We start from the raw sequence: 26,866 nt of genomic DNA, 5'->3' as shown, positions 1-26,866 counted from the left end.
TAAGACGAGGGGGGTGTTAAATAACAAGTAGTGACATTTTGGAGAATATAGTGCACTTTTCCCTTTCACATAGAACGAAAACGAATATTTATCCTTAAGTGTGCTAATTTAAACTTTAAACATCCAGCAAGTGTTGTGGAAAGTTTAGTCATACCTATTCGTGTCTCCCCTGTCGTGGAAACTTACGTGTTACGGCCCCACGTGTGATACAGGAGGAATAGCTTCTCACTGAGCGCCATGAAGTAATCTCTGTAAACGGGCAAAAAGTGCTAATATTTCCCCGCCAAAGAAGATGTTGTTCGGAAAAGAAGTGCCATGGCGGCGTTTGGAAGGCATGTCGTTTGGCATTTACTCAGCCGAAGAGATAAGGTGAGGGAGATGGTCGTTAGGTTTTTAGCTACGCGCTAAGTGTTAGTTCAAAACAACACGCAAGCGACAGCATGATGAGAAGTTCTGGCTTTTCACAAAGTGCATAATATAATCTTCTAGTTGTTGTGTTGTTGTTATTATTGTGTGTTCATCTGTGAAACGTGTAAATGACAGTCAGGTCCTCCTGTTATAAGGCTATTACTGTGCTGTTCTACTTTACAGTCCAGCCTCACATTATGCTGTGATAAAGAACGTGTCATCGAGTAAACACAGATATGCATCTATTCGGAACAGACCCAAGAGCTGCTAGAAATTCAGTATAACTGTAATAAAGACATAATGCCAAAAATGTCCGATCTGAACTTTCTTTATGAACCATGACTCAAAAATAGCCAGTGAAACCTTGATGTGCCTGTTGTTGGAAAGCTGAGGTTTGGCTTACAAATTGGTGCATTTCTAGTAATCTATCTGTTTTGCGAATTTCCCTCATGCAGGAAGTTGAGTGTGAAGGCCATCACTAACTTCAGGTTCCTGGATGGTGTTGGGAATGTGGCCCCAAACGGCTTGTATGATCTGGCTTTGGGACCAGCAGACACCAAAGAGGTACATCTCTAAGATCTTCAGACATGACGACGCATTTGTCACAGATTAGTCTGTACCATTTTGTTTCCCATTTAGGTTTTATGCCTGTACAGCTAAAGTTTCAGGAAGGAATCCACCAAAAAGGGCCCATAGTGTCCTGGAATCTGTAGATTTTGGAATAAATAACGATCAGTTGAACGTGTTGTTTTCATGTTTTCATGGTGCTGTGTTGCTGCTTTTACCCAGGTGTGTTCAACCTGCTGTCAGGATTTCAACAACTGCCCAGGCCACCTTGGACACATAGAGTTACCTCTACCTGTGTACAATCCATTGTTCTTTGATGTAAGCAGTTCGCATGCTGAAACTTACAAAGAGTAGTAGTGTTAAGCATCTGCTTTTCCTTCCTCACCTTAATGTCTGCACTGACCTCTCTCCTCCTTCAGAAACTCTACCTGCTGATCCGTGGCTCGTGTCTGGCGTGTCACATGCTAACATGTCCTCGAGCTGCCATGCACCTGCTGCTGAACCAGCTCAAGTTATTGGACCACGGAGCCATGCAGGAGGTCTACCAGATCGAACAAGTTCTCGGCCAGGTGGGTTCTGCACTCACAATGGCATGACGTGCACCGACACAGGGCCAGGTGTAGTAAACAGAGCAAACTAGTGCTGATAAGTGAGGTTAGTTTTACAAGGGATTTAAAAAGGAGTTGACTGAGTTTGCACTCCTACGATGGGGTCTTTCACTGTTTTGTTTTTTCACTTCTGCCTCTCTGTGCTTTGTAATTATCACAGGTTTCTCTCTTTATGTTTGATTCATTCATTTGACTCTGTGTGTGTGTTTGTGTTAGTACATGGAGGAGAATGTCAAAGCGACTGTCGATGAGGTCGTGCAGGTGCTGCAGGAGTTTACAGACGCCACAGTTGGAATGAACGGCGCGAGTTCAGAGGACACCAAACCTGTGAGTACGCACTAAGAGACGTATGAAGAAATGCATGGAGATGTTCGTGAATAAAATAAAACCGCACTTAAATCAGATTGTGATGTGCATTTGTGTCAGCTGTGCAGTTTTTCTGTTTATTTGGTATGTGTGTGTTTCAGATTAAGCACTTGGTTGAGAAGAAAGGCAGTTTGATAAACGACTTCTGGAAGATCCATATGAAAACCAGGAAGTGTCCTCACTGCGGGTAACTCGATGCACACATCTATCAGCTGATATTCATCCTGTTTATGATTTCAGCAAATAAAGTGGCTTTACTGGATGTCAGTGTTGAAAAGTGTTGGTCTAAAGTCGTGTTCAAGTCGAAGTTTAATTATCCCTCACTGTAATGTAATAGATGATAATGGGGAGGTTTATACTTGCATATAGACAGTATATTGTCCCTTACTGTGACGTTCATGCTGTAATCATGCACCGTGTGTGTGTTTGTGTAGTTGTGGCAGGTCTACAGTGCGTCATGAACACAACAGTAAGCTGATTGTCACGATGCCATCAGGAGCTCAAACCAGTGACAAAACTGAAGGTGAGCAGTGTTTTCTGAAAATGCAGATAAACCGACCAAACACAGCACAGTCCCGACGCGTGCCGCAAAACCAAGCTGACTCTGTTAGCTCGACGGCTGCTGCGTAACTCGCCTTTTCTTTCATGCAGTGTAACTGCTGAACAAACGTCTGGTTAATTGTGCTTTGTGGTGGACTTGATATACATCTGTTTTAATGGTGGCTGCGTGCACCTCCTCTGACTCTGACCCGTAACGATGTCTCCCTGCAGACGATCTGCTGCGTGGAAAGAGAGTCTACATGACTGCCAGTACTGCTCGAGAGCACGTCAACAAAGTGTGGGAAAAGGAAGGTAGGCCAGAAATAAAGGCTCCAGGTTACATGTTTAAAGCTCTTCTAAGCCCCTCCCTCCAGACGAACACAGACACATTTACCTACATGTCTCTTGTGGGCTTAAAAGTCAACCCTGACTTTCAGCTGCATGTGAGATTTAAAGTCTATTCTCCCAGATCAGCGTGTACTGTTTAACCTGTGATCTAGTAGGAAAACACCTGTGATTGGCCAAAGTCTCCCATTAAGACAAGAGAGAACTTCAGCTGCCTTTCAGCTCTGTCAAGCTTCATTGTGCTGAAAGGTTGTTGTGTATTGAAATATGATGCTTACTCCAGTTTCAGTGAGGAGATTACAGCATTGCTGAGTATTTAAAGCTAAATGTTTGGCTTTGGTGTGTGTTAGAGAGGCTACATGAAAGAAGGTGCTTGTTACATATGTGTAAAATGCAGTGTAACAAGTTTTTAAAAAATAGAATATTAGAGATCCCTTTGGCTTTTGCTGTTGTCTATTTTTGCTCTGAACTTATTAAGAATGTGTTCATGCTCTCATACAAATACACATGCGATGTGTGGACGCCTCACAGCCATGAAACTTTAGTTTGTGCGTGCGTGCAGAATTCAAAGCATTACTAGTGTTATTTCTTCAGGTTTCTTCCTCAAGTGTCTGTTCTCTGGGCTGGAGGAGAGCATGTGGTCCAAAGAAGGGGGAAGCAGTTTCTACCCTGACCTCTTCTTCCTGGAGCTGCTTGTGGTCCCGCCATGCAGGTACAACATTATGCAGCTGGCAGAGTAGCACCTGTTTCTTTTACACTGAAACACCTACCACTCCGACCTGTAATCTGTTACTGCTGTACGAGCAGCTTTTTTCTATTCAAACACTACACTCCTCATCCCCTCCCTGTCAGGTATCGTCCAATCAATCGCCTGGGTGACCAGATGTTTACTAACGGTCAGACAGTGAACATGCAGGCTGTCATGAAGGACTGTGACATCATAAGAAAACTCCTGGCCCTCATAGCTGGCGAGAAAATTATCCCAGAGACAGAGGTGAGTCAGAGACGATGAAACATGAAGAGTGTAAGAAGCTGAGCAGTTTCTTCCATCCAGATTGTGATGGCAGAGTGGATGTGGTTCTTTTCAGGCTCTCGAGCAGACGGACCAGTCGTTTCTGTCCGGGATCCAGGGAGCGACTCTAACAGATAAACTGTACAACGTGTGGGTCCGCCTCCAGAGCCACGTCAACATCGTCTTTGACAGCGACATGGACAAACTGATGACGGAGAAATACCCTGGGATCAGACAGGTACCTCGCTGCACACCAGCACGAGCACAGCTGACCAGGGTTTAGGCAGGTAAACCTTACAGTTTCTCACATTACGTTACAGATCCTTGAGAAGAAAGACGGATTATTTCGGAAACACATGATGGGCAAACGAGTGGACTACGCCGCAAGATCTGTCATCTGCCCAGACATGTACATAGGCACCAACGAGATAGGAATACCTATGGTACGTCCCTAACTTTGTCAAAGAAGAGGAGATCAAAATGGTATCAGGACTGGAGCTCAAAGTTTTCTGGCTGTTTTGTGTATCCGTGCAGGTTTTCGCCACCAAGCTGACCTACCCTCAGCCAGTCACTCCCTGGAATGTGAAGGAGCTCCGGCAGGCCGTTCTCAACGGGCCCAACGTTCACCCCGGTGCCTCCATGGTGATAAACGAGGACGGCAGGAAAACCATCCTCTCCCCCACCTGCCTCGCACAGAGGGAGGCTGTGGCCAAGGAGCTGCTGACGCCCTCTCCGGGTCCACACAAGATGCCCATGAAGATCGTAAGTCAGCTGCGTGGATTGAAACGGCAGTCAGTCACAGATTTAACCCTCTGCGTGAGTGCTCACTAGCTGCGTTTCGTCTGCTCAGGTGAATCGACACATAAAGAACGGAGATGTTTTGTTGCTCAACAGACAGCCGACTCTGCACAGACCCTCCATCCAAGCCCACTGTGCACGCATCTTACCAGGAGAGAAGGTAGCTCCGAGCTCCTCAGCCGCCGTGCTTTGTGGATTACTTTGATCTGTACTTGATCTCAACTCGATCTTCCAGGTGCTGAGGCTCCATTACGCCAACTGTAAAGCTTACAATGCTGACTTTGATGGGGATGAAATGAACGCTCACTTCCCTCAAAGTGAGCTGGGCCGAGCCGAGGCCTACACATTAGTCAGCACTGACCAGCAGTACCTCGTCCCCAAGGTATGTGTGTGTATGCAGAACGTACACAGGATTCACAGTTAACACTGCAGCCCGACACTCTCGGGGATTATAGCTGCAAAATGTTAGAAACAGACTGGACATGTAAGATGACCATGAATAAAAACCCTTTAAACTTCTATTATTTCTAATGGCCAGCAGGGGGAGACTCCTGTTTATGGACATACAGCCTCTGGCTTTAATGACCCATGAGCTTAGCAACAACCTTCACTTTTACTAGAAGACGGACTGATTTAATATTAGTTGCACAACCCTGAATGACTATTGGATCTAAGCACATCAGGTGACCTGTTATGTGGAGTGAGGGAAGTTGTGGCCGTAAGAGATGAAAAGTCTTTATTTATGTGTGCATGAATTATTAGGCAGCTTCTTTGGGGCCAAAACAATAAATTTAATGGATGTGTGTTGATGTTAAAAAGACACAAATTAACCAGTGAGGTGCAGGTGGGGTTCTGGTCTGAGCTGCTGTTATTAAAGATGTGCTGGTTGGACCTTTTGGGGTTAAAGATGGACTAAAACTCAACTCCCAAACCTACTTTGATTTTTATGCAAGTCAACGCTGCATCGCGTGCATCGAAGTACTCCACTGTGAAGCTGGAGTAAGGACCTCCTTCCTCTCTTAAACTGCAGGTTTTACCTTCTCATTCTTCCCTCCTCAGGATGGTAAACCTTTAGCAGGCCTGATCCAGGACCACATGGTATCAGGAACAAAGATGACAATACGAGGCTGCTTCTTCACCAAAGACCAGTACACAGAGCTGGTGTACAGAGGGCTGACAGACAAGCCGGGCAGGGTGAAGTTACTTCCTCCAGCCATAATCAAACCGCAGCCGCTATGGACGGGAAAACAGGTGAGCAAACCTACATTTGATTTTTGGTTTTAATAGAAGCTTTCAGCGTGACGCTGGAAGCTGAATGAAAGCGATACTGAGTTTAGTCAAAGGTCAGCGTGTTAATTATCCATCGTCTTGAACTCTAATACTAAAAATAAGGAATTCATGGCTTCTACATCTCTTGTGTGATGATTTCGGTGCTCCTCATAGGTGGTGTCGACCCTCCTGCTGAATGTGATCCCAGAGAAAGCTGTGCCTCTCAACCTGGCTGGCAAATCAAAAATTCCTAGTAAGGCGTGGATCCAGGTCCCGCCACGAGCCACTCCAGGGTACCAACCCGAGAGCATGTGTGACTCTCAGGTATGTACACTCTTCGACCCAAAAATACTCGAATTACTCAGTTACTAAAGGAGGCCGAGGATCGCGTATTTGCTTTGGTTCGGGGCGTTGACGCTTGCTCCTCCTCTTCTTTCTTTGTGTTCAGGTGGTGATTCGTCAGGGGGAGCTGTTAGTTGGGGTTCTGGACAAAGCTCATTATGGCTCCTCGGCTTACGGTTTGGTGCACTGCTGCTATGAGCTCTATGGAGGGGAAACCAGCGGCAAACTGCTCAGCTGTCTGGCTCGACTCTTCACTGCATACCTGCAGCTCTACAGAGGCTTCACGCTGGGTAAGAACCTGGATACTGACCCAAAGTTATTCGTCCCTCCCCTGAACCCTGTTAGTATTACTGCAATCACACAAACGTGTCAGGTACACCGAGGGCAGGGGTGTCCAGACTTTTTTCACTGAGGGCCACATGCCTAAAAATATAGGAGGGGCTGGGCCACTTACTAGAAATTAGGTATATAACCTTAACTGTAGTGTATTAAAGTTAGAAAAATCACTTAAAAGTGGTCAAATGTGTTATATTGTTGAATATAGTTAAAGACAAAACTGCCTTCATCACAGCTTTCCATAAATGGATCTTTATTGATTTATTCAGAAAAAGCTTTGGTAGCTCATTCTCAGAACAGCAGCAGATTTCTTCTTAGACAGAAGATTTACAGCACAGAGGAAAAACAATAAAGGGGAAAATGGGACGGGGACATTTCAAGCTTGTTATTTAAGTACTTAGGCTTAGCAACACACCTGTTAACGTTCGTTTGAAACAGTTATCAACATTAACAGACTGAACTGGACTTAATAACAGGAGTCCATATAATTGTAGTAAATTATTCTGGTGAGTATCAGCTGCGCTGGGTATGTAAATTGGGCCATCCAGCCACGGTGCTGATCCGACGCCACTCGTGCCAAAAATCCAGACAAATGTCACTTGACCAAGGAGCAGATCTGCATCAGATTAGATCAGCTGACTTTGCGTGTGCGTGCACTGTGCACAGCGGTGTGTACTCTGTGTGTTAACAAGAAAAACGCATATAAGAAAGTGGTGCGCAAAAGCAGGGTAGTGACAGAATTGATGCGCATTATTGATATTTGAAGCATGTGGACCTGCACATGCATGCTTATTAACACACGGGTACTGTGGAATATATTTTTTACTCACCTAAAGTGCTCGTGCTCTCGTCCACTCCCCGCAAAACAATTAGCAGCTGTGCAGTGTCTGTGGCATCCAAGCTTTATAATCCTCAGCTCTCATGTTGTCTTTCTAGGAAGTGTTAAAGGGGCATGTGAGTGCGTGTCGTGTTTGCTTTCCACTGTCCCATCAGCTCAAACAGCTGGGATTTAAGAGGGTAATTTAAAGTGTGCAGAACAACACTGAAGGCCAGATAAACCATGTGAATCCTGTTCTCTATTTCATAACTGCCACAGTTTCAGTGCAGATCAAACAGACACACGTCCCCTTGAATTCTTTGAAGAAATATTCACTCTCCCACCGTGTCTGACATTTTCTGCATTCACTTTCTACCTTTCGCTTCTTTGGTTCTGTTTGGTAACTTGGGGGTAAATTTCTTCTGTGATTGTCCTTTTTGGTGGAGCAGCTGCCTTGATCAACAGTAGCTCCCCCTGGTGTTAAAACTAAGAAGTGCAATACACTCAAGCAAAAGTTGAAGTGCGGGCCATACTCTATTCTGCCCCTGACCGAGGGCAACCGGGAGAAAGATTCTGCACACTCGAGCTGTCCTTTGGTCAGATGAGGCTAAACTAAGAAGCGCTGCTGATGTTTGGAGAGAGCAGGTGGTGGGAGTATTATTTATGCTGTGGGGACGCTTCAGTGTGTCTGGAACTGGGAATCTCATCAAGGTGGAAGGAACCATGAAGGATGTGTGAAGAACACTTTAACCCTCTGGGGTCGACTGACACACGTCAAAATCACATGACCAATTTAAGACGACACAGCAACGAGATGCAGCGACACAGAGTCTCCATTTCAACTTAGGTCGAAAGTGTGGACTTCAAACTATATACCAGTTTTTAAATTGCGTTGATAGGCCACGTAAAACCAGAGTTATGATAGCAATGTTTTTTTCTGAATAAACCGGCGTTGTTTATAGCGGGAAGAAACGGTACAAGCGGCGTTTTCTATGGACAGCGCCAGCAAACACTCTCCGCTTGTGAGTGGAAAAAAGAAAAAACAGCCCTTCCCTGTTGGTGGAAAAATGTACCATGTCGTCCAATCAAAAAATGATATGGCAACATGTGGCATTTGGTGTAGGAGTGACGCCGGCGAGAGAAAGAAAGAGAGAGAGCGAGTTTTGATACGTGAGAGATTTGTGACGGGTAGCGTGTTTGGAGGCTATAGTTAGTGTGTAGTTAGTGTGTAGTGTAGTCGTTGTTTTGTTTGTGTGTCAGTTGTACTGCTGAACGTCACAGTTGCTCCAAAAAGCCACCAAAGGCAGATTCCAGTGTAAACGCTGTCTCCAGGTGGAAAACTGGACTGATCCACCTCCTGCTGTCAGACCTGCAGGTTTATCCCTGTGCTGCTCTCCTCTGTCTTAGAGCGGACACAAACGATTCTTTGGAGTTGCATAAATCATTTGTTTGCCTTCTTATTTGATGCAGCACACCTGATTGTTCTGGAAATAGTTTTAAATGGTTATATAGAAAACGCCTTGGCTGCATTTTTACATAAATAGTACCAGATAACTTTGTTGTTTGCAAAACTTGTGCATAATTTTTAGAAATGTACAATTTCTATTTGCATTTCAAGTTATGAAAATGATTCGTTAAACATGTTTGTGGTTTTCACAGTAAAAAGTATCCCTTTTTTCTGTTTGGATTTTCAATTTTTTGTCTGAATTTAGATCAATTGTGCTACTTCAGTATGTCAAAATGAAAAAATAACTCCAATTTAAGATATTTGAGGTTGTGCTGAAAAGAATGATACCACACAATGCAAGATGAACAGTTTTTAAAGGTGAAATATAGAGGTCAAACCAAAAGTAGCCAAAAATGGCCAATTATACCCTGGACCCCAGAGGGTTAAGCAGTGCGTCGTCCCACATGACAGCGACCCAAACACACGTCCTGGTGAAGACCAAAGTGAGCGTTGCTGCACAACGTCCTGACTTTAAAATCTGTCGGGCGAGGCAAAGACCAGGGTCCTGCTAGAAGACGATCAAATCTGGAGGATCTGCAGAGGTTGAAGGAGAGGCTGGGGTTGCTCAGGAGACGTGTGTGAAACGACTGCAGGCAGCAAAAAGGACGCACAACTGCATAATCATTTTCACCCTGGTAGTTTTTAGTTTTATGGGGAAAAATAATGTAACCATCGAGCATAAAGTACAACAAACAGAAACAGTAATTTTTTCCTTTTACCTGTTTCCCAGGTGTGGAGGACATCCTGGTAAAACCAGGCACCAACAAGCGGAGGAAGAAAATTATTAAGGAGTCGCTGAAGATTGGAACCAAAGTGAGTAAAGCTAATGTGGCCTCCACTGAACAGCCTGCAAGCATGAACGCACCATTTGACACCACAGAAAGACTAAACTGCAGCTTTGTCAAATTCAGTGCTTCCTCCTTCCTGGACGCCACTGGCCAAAATAGCTGCCACAGTAAAGGTGTAGTTCATGGGCCCCATGGTGCTGGGACATAGCCTGTGGGGATAAATATGTACTGCACACAGTGATTATACTACGCTTACCTGTACACAGTCATTAAGCGTGTGTGTGTAAGGCTGTTTCCAGTTCTGCTGTGTCCACACTAGCGCTTCATCAATGCTGACGTTTCAGCATTCTTAGGTGCACCGGGACACTTGGGCGGTGCAGTTATCGCAGCATATAATGTGTTTTCTGGATACACTGTGCTTTTTCAGCGTTCAGAGGTCGATGGCTCCGTGTCCGAGCACTGGCTGTGAATTTCAGACGGATCAGGCCTCAACGTAACAAACACAGCTACATCCACTTCTGTCGGGCCTAGGCTGCTCACTAGGGCTGGGTATCATCACTGACTTCGATAATCCATTCGATTCCGATTCACAAGCTATCGATTCAATTCAGTTTTGACTCAGACAGTCAGAAATATTATAATTCTGACCATTTATCAGTACTGATACATGTGAGACATCATCAGAGGTGTGAGCATCACAGCAGAGGCCTTTGTGTCAAAGTAACTGAGGATAAAACAGAAAAACATGAAGGAGATTTTCCTGTTCTGGCTTTTTATAGCAGATAACTTTAAATAATATTCTGCAGTAGAACAAAAAGTGAAGAAAACCATGAATCATCATCTGAACTTTACCTGATGCTGCTGAAGTGAAGCAATGTTACAGAGGTTTGATTACAGACACAGCTGAGGGTTTTGCAATTTGGCATCATTTTAAAAAATCACATTTCTTCACTATTAAACAGCAGAAATGAGGCTTTACTGTCGGATATCATTTTTGGAGAGAAAAAAACAGCGTCTGACAGCGATGTACACGACTCGTGCGTAATAAGCGAACGAATAATGCAGAAAACAGAGATTTGGGTTTGAACACTGTTCTTGAAGTACACTGAGCTTAGAGCAGCCCGACGGCGTGTCCGTGTCGGGTGAGAAAGCCGACATCTCGCTGATTCGGTGAAGACCGTGATATGGGCATAACATGTGTGTTGATGAGACTTTCTTTTTTGTACTCGAATGGCTGGTTGCACCGGTGTGACCTAGGATTTTTTTTAGTCGCACCATAAATTAGGTCGCCTATGTGACCAGATTGGTGGTACTCTAGAGCCGTGAATACATCGGGAAACACGTGTTATTCGTACTGAGGACGTGTGAATGCAAACATCAGTGAAACATAGTGATAGTAGGCTGCAGGTGGGAATGACAAGAATGAGATGAAGCTGTGGTGGTAGCTGTGGTGAGATGTGAGAGCCACACAAAGATCAGATGAGGCGTGTAATGCTGTGTAGTGTGCAGTGTGACACTGTCAGCTATAGCGGATGTGCCTAATTAATGGAAAAAAGGAAGCTGTGGTTAGCTGTTAACCACTATAAAACATCCTCTTGATAGATCAATCAGTGTTATCTGCTTCACTCACATTATGGTGATAATAATCTGCAAGTGGTTGTTGCATTAGGTGATTTCCACTAGGGGGCAGCAAAGTCTACATATTTTCAGATTGTCCACATAGTGGCTTAAAGATTCAAGTCAACTTTATTTATATAGCACATTTAAAGGACATTGAGTGTCAGCCAAAGTGCTGAACAGAGGGATAATAAAATCAAATAAAAAATAATAAAATAGATAAGATGAAAAACATTATGTCTTAAAATGTTTTAATATATAAATGTTTGTAAGAATATATGTGTACATGCAAATGTGCACATACATATACACACAAGCACACATGCGTGAACATAAAATGCGTGTATACGTATACACATGCAAACATCATCCAATGAGATAAAAGACCAGAATAAAAGAGATCCAAAAGCCTTGGAAAATAGGTAGATCTTCAGATTTGATTTGAAGACTTCCAAGGAGGAAGAGGATTTTATAAAAGAGGGAAGACTGTCCCAGAGTCTCAGGGCGGCGATGGAGAAAGTCCCGTCACCTCTAGATTGGAACTGGGAGCGTGGAACTAATGAAAGCATCTGACTGGAGGAGTCCAGCGTTCGAGAGGGTAGGTGCAGGCTAAGGACATCAGAGATGTAACCTGGGGCCAAACCAGCTTTAAAAACAAATAATAAAACCTTGAAATCAATTCTGGCAGCCAGTGTAAAGATGCGAGTATCGGAGTGATACTCTGTCTTTGTGGTAGGCGGGACAGGCTTGAGTGACAGATGCCTAAGTAGAGAGAGTTAAAGTAATCGAGACGTGATGATATGAAGGCATGGATAACAGTGTCCAGGTCTTTAGATGACAGGATATCTTTGAGTTTAGAAATGCTCCTGAAAAAACTGCCACGAACAACTGACTTTATTTGTCCAGCTTGAGGGTAGAATCGAAAATGAAACCAAGATTTTTTACATGGGGGTGTACATTAGCTGATAGTGGGGCCAAGTTGTTTCTTATGAGACTGACAGAGTCTTGCTTACAGAAAATTATAATGTCGGTTTTGACGTGATTTAATTTGAGAAAGTTCAGAGACATCCAGTAATGTGTGTGGCTAAGACGCTCTGAGACTTTCTGCAGCGTACTGTCAACACCTGGTCTTAGAGAAAGGTAAAACTGTGCATCGTCCACGTAGGGGTGACAGGAAATTTGATATTTGTGAAAAATAGCCTTTTTTTTTGTTTTTCCTTTGTTCTTTTTGTCACTCAGGCGCTGCAGGCTGCTTTTAATCTGCCCTCCAATGTGGACCAAGCCGAGGCTCAGAGTCGCTGGCAGGATGCTCACCTGAACCCAGACCAGAGAGACTTCATCACGGCCGACCACAAGTTCAAAGAAGTGGCAAACCAAGTGAACAATGATATCAACAAGGTAACCTGTCACTGCTGTTTAAGAGCCACATTGTTCCTCTTTTGTTTGCTTTAAGAATAGTCGGTTTAATGCTCCAAACAGAAAACGTCTAATCTCATCCTGTAGATCAGATTTATCGTCGGGCTGTAGCATTGTCATGTTTGTTTATTGAGACTATTTTAACAACATTATGGATTTATCCATTTTAATTGCATCTTCTATAGTATCTGATCATTCCTTTCTATAACTCAGACACCCTCAGCAGACAGTTTTCACTCTGTGTTGTGGTTTAATGCTGTGTGCACATTGTTTTGTATGCTGTTAGGTATGTATGCCAGTCGGACTGCACACCTCTTTCCCAGACAACAACCTCCAGCTGATGGTCCAATCAGGAGCCAAGGGGTCTACAGTGAACACCATGCAGGTACGCCCCTCCCCTCCCTCTCACATTCACCTTGGCTTTCCTCATGATTTGATATCCAGGTGTGTGAAGCTACAAATGTCCTGCCCTGTGTGTTTGTGTGTGTTTCAGATTTCCTGTCTGCTTGGTCAGATTGAGTTGGAGGGCCGTAGGCCTCCACTGATGCCCTCTGGGAAATTCTTGCCGTGCTTCCAGCCCTATGACCCCGCGCCCGGTGCTGGGGGCTTTGTTTCTGGAAGATTCCTCACAGGCATCAAACCACAGGTAACATTTAAAAGTCACTTTTACAGGATAGCTCCTGTTGGGCGGCCAGGTTAAGCTTGTTTTTATAACGTTACTTAAGGAGGTAGGAGACGTTGATATTTTGAACATTGAGTTGTCTTGTAGGTTTTAGATACATCCCCAATCAAGAGTTTAAGACCACTTGAAAAATGGCAAAAAATCATATTTTGCATGGTTGGATCTTAAAAAGATTCCAAGTCGAGCTTCAACATGCAAAAAGAAGAAATGGGAGTGAGACAAAACATCTTTTTGAGCATGCAGTTTATTGAAAACAAGTCTTAAACAGAAACAGGCTGTTTTACAGCTGATCCAAAGTTTAGGACCACACCTCCAAAAAACCCCGTAAACCCCCCAAAACAGAAATCAAAGTTCCAAACTTGAACTCAGTGATGAGCAGCTCCACCCTTATTGTTGATCACTTCAAAAATTCGTTGCGGCATGCTTGATGTAAGCGTTTCCATGAGGTGAGTGGAAACGTTTCTCAGAAAGTGGTGAAGACGGCCGCCATGAAGAAGGGCGCCCACTGTTTCTGTAAACTTCCCTTGCCATCCATCCCCAAAGGTTCTCAGTTGGATTTAGATCAGGGGAACACGCAGGATGGCACCAGTAACGGCCTTAATTTGGGTCGAGGATCGTCCACTGTCTTGACGGACAGCCGATTGGATCCTCCGGCTCAGTGCAGGTGAAATTTTTTGGGGTCTTCCACTTGAGTTTTTTGTTCCATAACCCTCAGGATCATTTAAGAAATTCCAAATGACTGTTTTACTGCGTCCCACCTCAGCAGTGATGGTGCTGTGACAGACCCTGCTTATGCAGTTCAACAACCCGACCACGTTCAAAAAGGGAACGTTTCCTTTGCCATCAGAACGTCCTGACAGTGTGACTACCTGACAGAAAATGACAATGAATCCACATTTTTCCACAGATTTGGCCTTTTAAAGCCATGTCGTCCTAAACTTTTGATCAGCTGTAAATGAATAAAGTTGTCTTTTCAACATTCATCTGTATTCAATAAACCACAAGAACATAATAAATACAGAGTTTCACATAGTTTTAATGTAGGTTTTGATGCACACACTCACCTTGAGCTGTCTGAGCTTAACTATTGCCCAAGAGTCAGGTTAGCTGTGCTGTTAAGCAGTTTGTCTGTAATGACTTCTCTGCATGTCACAGCTAATTGCTAGCCTGCACAGACGTTGCACATCTATAGTCACCCCAAAATACAAACCATACATACCTGCAGGACACAAAAATGCTGTTTGCTATGCATTGAGGGCAGCTCACACTCACACCATAAAAGAACCACTGGAGTTTATTTGATAACCCACTGAGACCACTTCCTCCAAAGGATCCCAGTGCGGTCGTTTTGTGCGATTAGTTTGTTCTCACCTGCACAAACAAACCACACAAAGGAGGAGAAATAACCAATTAACCACCGCAGTCTGTGATCAGGAGAAGTCTCTGTTTTAAAAATGGTTTTCTGCCCTCAAAGAGATCTAAACCTCGCTGCTAAGGATCAGCTCCTTACAGTTCAGCTTTGGTGCTGATGGGGTTTTTTAAACTCTGCTTCTGTTGGGCACAGTTGAAAGATAATAAAGGCAAATATGAGGCGCCTGATCAGAGTCTGCAGTGGCACAGCGCAGGATTTGAATACTTCCTTCCTTCATGATGCATTTCTTTCGTCTCCCTTTGTGTAATTCTTGTCCTCAGGAGTTTTTCTTCCACTGCATGGCTGGCAGAGAAGGACTGGTCGACACGGCCGTGAAAACATCCAGATCAGGATATCTGCAGAGGTAACAAACGTTTTACTAAAACAAGCCCCAAAAAACACAGAAATGCTCACTGTGTCTGTCTGTGGTAAGAAATGCAAATATTATACAAATTTTACTGACTGTCATTTTTGCCAGCAATGAGTGCTGTGCAAATGAAACATTATTCAAATCTGAGTTGACAGGATTTCTGAACAGCATTCATATGTGCACTGCTGTGAGCTTTGTTATTCTCTTTGCATGCCAGCACGATAATAAAGCATTAGTCTTGGTTTTGGAATGAACACAAACAAAGATGAGGATTTGTAACCAAAGACCGAAGGAAGTTGATTTGATTTCAGAGGGAAATGTTGCTTCCATGTGGCAATGTGTGAAAGTGAGCAGCAGAGAATATCAAATGTAGGCGTTTCAAACACAGTGTAAGGTCATTAATATGGCACATCTGCCCCTCTGCCTTCTTCAAACCATTTCCTCTGCAGATGTGTCATAAAGCATCTGGAGGGTTTGGTAGTGCAGTATGACCTGACGGTAAGAGACAGCGATGGCTCTGTGGTCCAGTTCCTGTACGGCGAGGATGGACTAGATATCCCCAAAACTCAGTTCCTGCAACCAAGACAGTTCCCCTTCATAGAAGACAACTATGAGGTACGAGCACAGCGATGATGTGAATGGTATTCTGAGACGGTCCACATATCAAGGTAGTGCTGCAAAGCTAAACTTGAGCCTTTACCAGCCATGGCTGGCTCAGTGTTTTATCTACTGCATACTGTCTGTGTACAGCTTGACAAGTTGTAAAAAGGTTTGGATGCTAAACAACTTGTTAACCGGAACCTTAACTTTGGACACAAACCGTTTGTTGATTCACAGCCACATTACAGATCCCTGTGATAGTGCTGTGGAAGATCGCAGCCTCGTCAAATTCAGTGCTTCCCCCTCAGTGGTTGGTACTGGCCAAACTGGCTGCCACAGTGAAGGTGTAGTTCATGGGCCTCGGTGTGTTTCCACACAGCCACTGGGGATAAATATGTACTGCATACAAGCACATTAGTGCTCAGCAACTCAGATAATACTCTGCAGTTTCCATGACGATTTGTTGTATTAGCCCAGCTGTTAACAAAACTCTAAATATGTGTTAACTGTTAGCTTAGTTTAGCATGAAGCTACAAAAAGAAAGCTAAGCTACATTAATCTGAATGCACCCAGACTATGGCGTTATTTTTGTGCCTCTATTCTGAGCCCACATAAAAATATTTGCAACCGCAAATGTTGCATCTTGAGGAGAAAATTATTTTGAGCGAAGAAAAGTTTAATTTTAGTGAATAAAATTCATTGCTGTGTGCAAGAAGTCTATTTCAGTGTTTGCTATTATCCATATACACACACAATAACAGCGCCTCTCGCTCAGATCTCTGCTCTGTGTGCTGACAGACATCTGCAGACCTGCTCTCAGTGTGTCGCTCGCGCTCTCAACATCTCTGCTCAGTGCTGCTCAACTCTTTCTGTACACCGTTATAACTGTGCCACAAAACCAACCAATCACAGACTTGGATGCAAAAATTCTGATTGGCTGTTACAGTCTCCAATCAGCTCGCTAGCTACTGCATTCCAGAAACACGGTCCAGAATGTAGCTAAATCCATTTTTGGTTAGTGTGTTTGATTATTTTATTTTAAATATATATATATATATATTGAGACCGTTATTGGTTTGTAATCTAGTTTAAACCAAACCACTCCAGTGGATTTAGCTGGATTTAGGAGACCAAAACAGCCAATCAAAATTTTTACATCCAAGTCTGTGATCAGAATAGAGGCACAAAAATAACGCCATAGCAGACAGGAACTGATTTTTTTTTTTGCACCGTTCTTTCAAGTTGATGCTTGGCAGACTCCGGTTGCCTAGGTAACCCTCTAGTATATTTTCTAACAATAAGTGACAGTGACGTGCAGAGGGAATGACTTACTGTGCACAATGCCAGTTTGAATGAAGCAGATGTGTGTTTCCCTTCCTGCCAGGTCATCAGGAGGTCTCAGGGCCTGGATGAGGTTTTAGCACGTTTAGACCCTCAGAGTGCCACTAAGCACTTTGCTGCCATCCAGCGCTGGAAAGCAAAGAGAGAGTTAGCATGTCCACGGAGTGGTATGTAAAATGTTTGTCTTTGCAGGGAAATCGTTTCCCACATATTTGCTGAATGATACTTTCAGTCGAGATACGCTGAGTGAAAAATCTTCGACCAGGGCTGATGTTTGACATGTCTGTCCAACTCTTTCCAATCACACAGTTTGATTGTAAAACATGATTTTGTTTTTCTTTTTGTTTTAAAAAAGTGAAAAATTGTCTAAAATACCACTTTGAGCTGTTGTAGGTCGTAGCAGCAGCTTCATCAGGAGAGTCCAGTAAATAGTTGCATGAAATATTTGTGCATTGCCTCAGTAACTAATGTTTGTGTTTCCGTGTTTTCGTCTCTGCCAGGAGCGTTTTTGCTTTTTTCCCAGAAGAAGCTGGCAAAATTAAAACAGACTGATGAAGTAGAGGCTGACTGTGGCAGAAATCCTGCTGTGCAGCAGGTACGTTTGCTCTTCCTCAGCACATATCGTATAACGTGAACTCCTGACCTGCGATGTAGTCGAAACAAACAGCGGACTGAATTCTGTTCACTTCTCAGCTTGTACAACAATGGCACACTCTGGATGAAGCTAGCAGATCCAAATACTGCAGGAAGTCCTCCCGCTGCCCGGAGCCGTCGCTGGGCCTGTTTAGGCCTGATGTCTGCTTTGGATCAGTGTCTGAAAACTTTCATGGCATCACGGAGAAGTACCTGCAGAGCAGAGACACTGTGAGCCAAGACAGACTGGACACACACAGGTATTCAGTGTCTGAGTGTTCAAATGGGGACAAATGCCTATTACAGTTTTAGAGAATCTAAAATAAAATAAAAAATAATAATAAATATATATATATATATATATATATATATATATATATATATATATATATATATATATATATATATATATATATATATATATATATATATTTTTTTTTTTTTAGATTCTCTAATTAAAAAAAAAAAGAAAAATATATATATCTCTCTCTCTCTCTCTCTCTCTCTCTCTCTCTGTGTGTGTGTGTGTGTGTGTGTGTGGAGAGATGCCTGTGCTGTGCTGATCAAAAGCACTTCATTTCATGATCATGAAGTAGTGTGAGCACATCTAAAAGCAGAGAGTTGACATCATAGCGACATCTTAGACTCTACAGTCTTCAGTTAGCATGTTAATTGTTAAAGTTCATGAGAGTTCAGAAAGAAACATAGTAAAAGGCTTGTTTGGCTTCCAGGAAAACCCCTCTTCTACAAAAGAACCACAGCAAAGCTGCATCTGCACAAATGCCACACAGCATATCAGGACAAGCATCAGACAAAGTGGTGGAGCGGTGATCATTTCCAGTTCCAGCCACAGGACCTGGGCACCTTGCAGTGATCGAGCTGACCACAAACTGTCTATACAAAGTGTTCTTAGAGGGTTAGGCTGACAGTTTGGCCAAAATAGGGTTATGCAACATGGCAGCAATCAGAGCACAGCAGCAAATCTAAAAGAGAGCAGCTGAAAAAAAGGTCAAAGTCCAAACCTGAGTCTGCCTGAAATTTACGAGAGCTGTGTGTAAACAAATGCCAGCAAAGTAAAGTTGCCAAGAGGAGTGGTCCAAATATTTCTACACAGCAATGTGAAAGCCTGATAAAACTGTTCCTGTTAAAGGGGGACGCACAGAGTCCTGATCGAAAAGAAAGCTCACAGAAGTGCATTTCTAATAAAATGAAGGACGAGAACCACCAAATAAAGTAATGACAGCACGTTCGTGTGAATGAAAACTGAAAGCTTTCTTTGTGTAATTTGAGGCTAAACATAGACAAAGGGGTTTTTACGCTCATGTACCTAGAATAGCTGGAAACGGCTGGGACAGATGATGCTTGTGCAGGCTATAACTTTCTGGTTTTGTCCTCAGCCTTCGCCAGCTGCTGCATTATAAGTGGCAGCGCTCGCTGTGTGACCCAGGTGAAGCTGTGGGTCTGCTGGCAGCTCAGTCCATAGGCGAGCCCTCCACCCAGATGACTCTCAACACCTTCCACTTTGCTGGCAGAGGAGAGATGAACGTCACTTTGGGAATACCTCGGTAATGACTCATTCTCAGTGCAAATGTGGGGGCACAACAGTGTGATAGTGCCGTTAAAAGAGTCTTTGCAGACTTTAATAAGCTGTTGCACTTGGTTGATTCAAAAGAAGTGTGGGCCGAAGGAAGCATGAGCTGCTGGTTGAACCAGTCGAAAAGCAATAAGGCAACTTCAAAAAAGAAAATTCTGAACAAAATTGCACACTCCTTAATGAAATTGATAGGTGGGCCAACACGTTGTTTCCAGTTAGCTGTGTCTTAAGTACAAATGGAAAGGCTGTAAAGGGTCTGGATCTCAGTCAGACCCTTAAAATGATTTTAATGGCAAACTGTATTTTTAGTTCATACTCACATTAAGGTTGGGTGACACTACGTGTGCAGCGGGTTGCTGGCGGCATCCCTGTGTCAGAGGCTTTTGTTTTGTCTGTCAAAGCCTTCTTCTATACCTTCCTTCAGTTTCTCATTTTGTATGTCCTCCTGAAAGTCTGAGAGAGATCCTGATGGTGGCCAGCGCCAACATTAAAACCCCCATGATGAGCGTTCCAGTGCTCAACAACAAGAGAGCTTTGAAGAGGGTGAAGGTGCTTCGTAAGAAATTGGCCCGGGTGTGCCTAGCTGAGGTAGGAATCGCTTCTGTGGCACGTTTTATTTGTTTGTTTATTCACCTTCCCAATTTTCACTCCCTCTAATCTTTATTGCCTGGCACATGTTCCCTGATCGTGCCTGTCATTAACTGTGACTGCATGTGAGGAATGACCGGGAGGAACTCACTGCAGCTCTGTGTGTGTGTGTGTGTGTGTGTGTGTGTGTGTGTGTGTGTGTGTGTGTGTGTGTGTGTGTGTGTGTGTGTGTGTGTGTGAGAGCAGGTGCTGCAGAAGGTGGATGTGATTGAGACGCTGCGAATTGAAAATCACAACAAGCTGCGGGTGTTCAAAATCACCTTCCATTTCCTGCCTCCAGAGCGCTACTCTGATGATAGGCTCTTGTCACCCCAGCAGATCCTCCACTACATGGAAACAAGGTGTGTGTCTGTTCCACTGTGCCATAAAGGAAGCACTGTCATTGTTCCTCACACTTTGTTTTGCCCTTCCAGGTTCTTCCGTCTCCTCCTCGAAGCCATAAAGAAGCGCTCTGCCAAGCTGGCCTCCATCGCTGTGGAGACCAGGAGGGCCACCGCCAGAGACCGGGATGATGACGGCGATGGAGCAGCTGCCTCAGGAGGGGTCTGTTTTTTAATTCAGTGTTCTTTTGAAGCATTTAAAGCACATGTGGTGTTTAAACATTTTCTTTCCCTCTGCGAAAAACAATGAAACCTTTGTCACATCGTCATTCTGCAGTTAGATGATGGAGAGGAAGAGCAGGAGCGAGAGATCGTTGACGACCAGGAGAATGAAGGAGATACTGATGCTTCGGATGCGAAGAGGAAAGGCAAACAGGAAGAGGAGGTATGAAGATAAGAAATGTGGTGTGTGCTTGAAGCCCGCTCACTTTCCTGCCTGTCGCAGCTGCCAGTGGGCAATCGTGGAGAGGCTGACAGAAACGGGAAACTACAGACAGTGTGCGAGATCTTTAAATACGAAGCAGGGGAGTCCTCCGCTGGGATGACGTTGGAGTCTTTTTTGAACAGTTTGGTACTGATCCACTCCACGTACTCATTTTAACAGTAGAAGCCTACAGACTTGCCAAGTGCTTCTGTTTAGCCAGTATGATGTTTGCTTTCTTAGCTTAGCTTGTAGTCCACCTTCCTCTCAGAGTTTAAAAACATGCATGTTGGGCCGTTCAATGATTCTACACAAGACACTAATGTGAGATGGATAAAGCTTAGAGTGTGTAGAACAAGAATCACTCAGAGGGTACAAACCTCCACCAAGGCTGCTCACTCTGTGCAGTCTTTACTCTGAAGGGAACACCATTGTGTTGTATATGAAAATATGTAGTAGTGGGTTTTGGATAACAGATATTGATTTAAAAATAGAATCAATAACTTGAGTTTATTATATAAAATGATGCTATAGTATATTTCTAACTGAGTAGGCAGCTCATTCTCTTCTTCTTCACATTACTTTAAAACAGTGTTTCCCAACCTTTTGGAGCCGCAGCACATATTTCACATTAAAAAAAATCACACTGCCAAACAAAAATGGCATAAAAAGCTTATTGATCATTTTTCCCTGCGCGCCAGGTATAGTGGAGTTGGCTCGGTTTGTCCCCAGTACACTTTTTTTGCTTTCTTCTGACCACTACTCATGCTAGGGCCTTCACCTGGGTCTGTTTTCTCCAGGATTCGGGTCAGACTGACTGCTTTTTCTTTTCAAATATTTATCTATTGCTATTACGCGCTGCCTCGTCTCACAGCATGACTATTATGTAATTTCTTCTTCATCTTCTTCTGTTTTACTGGCAGTTGGCAGCTCATTGATTAAAGCAGGTAGTTGTACTGCCCTCTAGTGAAAGAGAATTCGCGCTGATCGCTTAGAGTACTAATCAGGCAGAACTAGATAATCTTCCACAGCACACCTGATCATTTCTCACGGCACACCTACGTGCCACGGCAAAGTGGTTGGGAAAAACTGCTTTAAAGACGCAACACATGAAAGATAATTCTTTATTGTCATTGTCCAAAAGTTGAATTTGTTCATCTGGACGTAGCGTTTTGTGGGAGAAACGTTTCGTCACTCATCCAAGTGACTTCTTCAGTCTCAGCTGACTGCAGGTTTCCCCAAACCTTATAAACAGTACATTTGCATAATGACTGAAACCAGCCCACTGAAGGAACAATGGGCTGTGAGGTCAGTTCCTTAATCATAATTATGCAAAAGACCATCTCTGAATCGAGGAGGGGGCCTAAGGGTCCATCTTTCGCCATCTTACAATGCTGTGATTGCAGCCATTCCCCAACTCTCTGTCAATGGTACTGATGGTTATTGATCAGTGTTCCTTGATCAGTGGGTTTTGGTCAGTGGTTGTTGATCAATGGTCATGGGAATTTGCATAATTATGATTAAGGAACTGACCTCACAGCCCATTGTTCCTTCAGTGGGCTGGTTTCAGTCATTATGCAAATGTACTGTTTATAAGGTTTGGGGAAACCTGCAGTCAGCTGAGACTGAAGAAGTCACTTGGATGAGTGACGAAACGTTTCTCCCACAAAACGCTACGTCCAGATGAACAGATTCAACTTTTGGAGATTTACTTTCCTGGATGATTGAGAATGCATCAAGACGTTTATTGTCATTGCACTGTCATACCCAGGCCAATAGTACAAGGAAACTGGAAACTGTCCCACATCTAAAAACAATACACAACAGACATGAAACGTAGACATGAGGTCGGAGGTCACATGTGAATCCTCATATATCAGTATTATTTCCTAAATTTTGCCAATAAGTAGTTTTTATTTATTTTACCTTGAAGAAAAGGTCAGACGTCCAAAGTAATGTCCTCGTTTGAACATGTGCTTCCCTGTGTGTTTGTGTGTTGTCAGTACAAACAATAGCAGTAAGAAATGTAGTTTTAAGGCTGTATAACATTATTGTCATTCTAGCCTTCAGATCAGTCTGTTGACTTTGAAGGCGGGGTCAGAGGTGAAATGTCACATGACATTTTTAATCTTCATTCAGTACTTTTTATATGTTTACAATACGCGCCACACTTGTAAGACTCATACACTCTTACAAAGGATGTGTTTAAAGAATGACACAAAAAATGTGTTGGACACACTGAAAGTGAATTTGGACACAATGTGGTTTTTTGGGTTTGTTTTTTTTTTTTAAACACAACATGTCAAAATTCACACATAATGTGTTGTATCTGAGCCGATGCAGCACATGTGTTAAACGCTAACATATTTAACAAATTTAACATATGTGCTTTAACACAACGAACCCTCGGTGTCAGACTGCCTCTGGTTTGTCAGATGATCAACATAATATGCAAAGACAAAGGAGTGCAGACAGTGAAGTATGGTGGAAAGTTTCGGTCTGCGAGGCCGTGCACCTCGAGGTTTCTGTGGTCCACGATTAACTATCATTCTCAGATATGTTCAGTTTGATTTAAGGGTTGCCTCTTTTAAAAGTTAAAATGGGTGTTCCTTTGTTTGATGTTTGATATCAGTTTATTTCACAAAGAAACGTGCTTCCTGTTCAGTATGCTACCAAAAGGCCAGAAAGGTCAGCGGGCTCGCTTTTTTGCAGGTGGACTATGAAAGCGAGGAGGAAGACGATGGCGATGACCCCAAGGATAAAGAGGACCAGGGCGTGGAAGAGGCGGAGGAGACTGCCGAGACAAAGGCTGTGGAGGAGCCTCAGGCTAACGGGAGGAGAACCGAGAAGCGGAAGAAGGGAGAAAAACGAGTGGAAGGAGCAGAGTCGCAGATGAGAGTGAACTCTGTGCTGGAGTCAAACCCAGCCATAGAGAGATACAGCTATGACCACAAGCATGAACTCTGGTGTGAGGTGAGTGTGTGCGTGTCAGAGTGGTGGATTCCGATAAATGAACACTGGCTTCCTCTTAGAGATGGCTCTCACTTTGTTGCTTCGTTGCAGCTGAAAGTTTAAAGTAGCTGGTATTTCCTCTAGTGCTTTTTTTTATTGTCTGTGTCAGGGTAGAGGACACACACACACACACACACACGGGCAAAGATGTTTGGCTCTCTTTGTGCAGATATCTGTTGACATTAATGTGTTGAAAAGCAACTGTTTCCTCTACTTTTGGTCATGCTAGTTTCACTCAGTTTGCGTAGAAGAGCAGGAAGGAAATCATGAATGGAAGAATTAAGCACATTTCCCACCAAGTTTCCTTCTTAAGTGTTATTACTGTAAGATACATCATTGGCTCACATTATCAAGTGCCTTTTCAAAAAGAGGAAAGTTACAAAGTCTCTTACTGTGGCTGCTGTGAATGTGTGAACTGGTAGATTTGTGGGTTGCAGCGTTCACCTCTAAACTGCATGAGTAACTGATGAAGTTTGCCACAATAAAAACTAAAAAAAGAAAGAAAAAAACAATAAATAGAGTTTGCACATGTCCATCTACTCATGGATACTCAGGAGTGTTGCTGGAGGTGACTGGATTAGAAATCTGTGCGTGAGAGGAACCAGCTTAGGTTGAAGTGTTTGGTGAGGATGTGATGGTTTGGACATGTGCAGAGGAGGACAGTGAATGTACTGGATACAGGATGCTGAAGACCACAGTGAAGAGTGACTACGGTAGTCCAGAGGGTTGGTGTGAAAGACGATCTGCCTCCAGAAGACAACCTGTGCATCGATCCTTGCGAGAGTTTTTAGCCTGTAATTTTGTATAACTGAGGACTTTTGGAAATTACGACGTTGTGCGATTGCACTGACACGCATGACGCTAAGGTATGCGGCTACAGGAAGTAGATTAACTCTCATCTGCCCCCTTCATAGGTTGACCTGGCATTACCTGTGAGCAAGGTGCACTTTGATCTGACCTCGGTGCTGACGTCGCTGGCCCAGAACGCCGTCATCATGGAGACCAAGGGCCTGACGCGCTGCCTGCTCAGCGAAACGACAACAAAGACCGGAGAAAAGGAAACGGTTCTCAACACTGAGGGAATCAACATGCATGAAATCTTCAAGTACAGTGATGTAGGTGGTGGAATTGAAATGATGCCGTGCTTATAAGCGAGGCTTTTTGGTTTTTTGCACATCTGCAAGCCTTTCTAAATTAAGTGGAGGTTAATAGCTGGTCAGAATTACAGTTGCTGGTTTACAGATAAGATTCCTCTAGCTACATTTTGATTGGTCCAATCAGAAATACAGAGCATGCTTACAGCTATACCACCCTGAGCACTCCCGATCTCATCTGATCTCGGAAGCTAAGCAGGGTTGGGCTTGGTTAGTACTTGGATGGGAGAAATACAGAGAATAACTGTGACGATATCTCCTCTGCAGTTTCTTATTGTATTCGTGTTGCTCAGTCTTACCAGACTGCATGTGTTCAGTTGTCCCAACACTGCAGCTCCATTTATTTTCCTCCAGATATTGGACATCAACAGACTGTACTCCAATGAGGTGCACGCCATGGCGAAGACATATGGGATTGAGGTGGCTCTGAAGGTCATAGAGAAAGAGATCAAAAATGTCTTTGCTGTCTATGGTAAACATGCGCTTACTTAGACTCACACTCAGAACCCCCCACACCAACAGTGCTCTCAGAACCACTCAGATTTCCTCCATCTCTCTCCAGGTATTGAAGTTGACCCCAGACATCTATCAGTGGTAGCAGACTACATGTGCTATGAAGGTGTATATAAGCCACTGAACCGGCATGCAATCCGGTCCAACTCCTCTCCTCTGCAGCAGATGACCTTCGAGACCAGCTACAAATTCCTCAAGCAGGCTACCATGCTAGGTAAGGATGACAACATTGATAATGCATAGAAAACTGAAGAGAAATCCCACTTTACGAGGGTCGCTACCCGTCTACCAGGGTTAGACTCTGTGTTTTTTCTATGTACTAAGTCGGGTTTGATCATAAGTAAAACTGTAGAAAGACATTTTCAGTGTTGTTGTCACAAGTAAAGTATTCTTCTTCTTTCTCTTTCCCCCCCCCCCCTCTCAGGATCACATGATCAGCTGGTGTCACCCTCAGCCTGCCTGGTGGTGGGGAAAGTAGTCAGAGGTGGAACAGGACTCTTTGAACTGAAGCAGCCTCTGCAGTAGAGACAGACATGCTCACAGTGGTTAGACATGATGTGATAAGATCACAGCTGATCCGATCTGCCAGGCTCCTTACATCCTCTACAGAATGCATCAGTAAATATGTTAATTTCCTTTTAGCACAAGCCTTCCAGGCTGCAACGTTTCATTAAAAGAACATAAAAACTGATGGAATAAGTCACTTTTTTCTTTTCATTTCATAATAAAAGGAAATATTGAATTTTGTATTTTAGTTATGAATTCATTTTTTGACAGTATTGGGACTGTTTGAATTGTAAACAACATGAATTTATGTTTGTGGGAACACAACAATAGTTGGGACAGGCCTTGAGCAGGTCCAGTGTGTCTTTATTAAATTAGTTTGGTAAAGGAAAGAAGTTATGAATCTGATTAATTACTCTAGCTCAAGCTCAGTCAGTCAATTTTCAGTGAATTGAGGTCATGTGGTCTAGATTTACAAGATTTACAAACATTTGTGCAAAAACAGGTCATTCTAAAGCTCTGACTGTGTTCAAGGGCCGTACTCTATCAGGATGCTACTGTCAGTCTAAAATATGTGTTGTTGCACTTCTTAATCATTATCTCTTTGCAATAAGTCATCCAAGATGATTAGAGCTTGCATAATCACCAAGTGCTGAGGCATAAATCGCCACCACTGCTGACTCCAAACTTCCCGGAGCTTCATGATACGGGTGTCCATGAGTAAGCAGCTCCTGCAAGTGTAATGTGTAGGCAGCTGAGTAATTGGTGTGCACTCTTAAAGCATAAGCGCTCTCAGAAAAACTAAAGGAAGTGTGTTGAAAATATTCTGTGGTCACAGTCCACCGGTCCAGTGCGTGGTGAGTTCAT

General features: G+C 43.6%; 1 protein-coding gene and 2 non-coding genes across 3 annotated transcripts; all 3 read left to right on the top strand.

Moving 5' to 3' along the window:
* The first annotated feature begins 145 nt into the window (after window positions 1–145).
* On the top strand, window positions 146–26,333 carry polr1a (RNA polymerase I subunit A). Its single transcript, XM_031757244.2, has 37 exons — window positions 146–369; window positions 864–972; window positions 1,198–1,293; window positions 1,395–1,544; window positions 1,800–1,910; window positions 2,051–2,136; window positions 2,384–2,472; window positions 2,721–2,801; window positions 3,429–3,546; window positions 3,687–3,828; window positions 3,923–4,084; window positions 4,167–4,289; window positions 4,381–4,608; window positions 4,697–4,804; window positions 4,880–5,026; window positions 5,704–5,895; window positions 6,088–6,237; window positions 6,362–6,545; window positions 9,646–9,728; window positions 12,560–12,718; window positions 13,023–13,121; window positions 13,230–13,382; window positions 15,111–15,193; window positions 15,649–15,814; window positions 17,184–17,307; window positions 17,641–17,735; window positions 17,834–18,033; window positions 19,171–19,338; window positions 19,820–19,955; window positions 20,202–20,356; window positions 20,429–20,558; window positions 20,673–20,780; window positions 23,529–23,789; window positions 24,743–24,943; window positions 25,337–25,454; window positions 25,545–25,709; window positions 25,920–26,333. Exons 1-37 carry the CDS (start codon window positions 293–295, stop codon window positions 26,018–26,020), a joined length of 5,058 nt encoding a protein of 1,685 aa, XP_031613104.2. The 5' UTR covers window positions 146–292; the 3' UTR covers window positions 26,021–26,333.
* LOC116333965 lies at window positions 9,807–9,943 on the top strand. Its single transcript, XR_004200494.1, has one exon. It is a non-coding gene; the product is annotated as a small nucleolar RNA SNORA5 (small nucleolar RNA).
* Window positions 16,074–16,210, top strand: LOC116333966. The gene has a single exon (XR_004200495.1). It is a non-coding gene; the product is annotated as a small nucleolar RNA SNORA5 (small nucleolar RNA).
* Window positions 26,334–26,866: the final 533 nt, after the last annotated feature.

The sequence above is a fragment of the Oreochromis aureus genome, linkage group 2, assembly GCF_013358895.1.
Source record: "Oreochromis aureus strain Israel breed Guangdong linkage group 2, ZZ_aureus, whole genome shotgun sequence".
Taxonomy (NCBI): Eukaryota; Metazoa; Chordata; class Actinopteri; order Cichliformes; family Cichlidae; genus Oreochromis; species Oreochromis aureus.
Note: the sequence above shows the minus strand (reverse complement) of the source record. Positions and strands in the feature narration are given on the sequence as shown.

Excerpts from the sequence above, each read along its gene's own strand:
- polr1a (XM_031757244.2), top strand. The coding sequence starts at position 293 with ATGTTGTTCGGAAAAGAAGTGCCATGGCGGCGTTTGGAAGGCATGTCG. Across the intron at positions 2,473-2,720 it reads AACCAGTGACAAAACTGAAG|ACGATCTGCTGCGTGGAAAG; the intron begins GTGAGCAGTGTT and ends GTCTCCCTGCAG. Across the intron at positions 3,547-3,686 it reads CTTGTGGTCCCGCCATGCAG|GTATCGTCCAATCAATCGCC; the intron begins GTACAACATTAT and ends CCTCCCTGTCAG.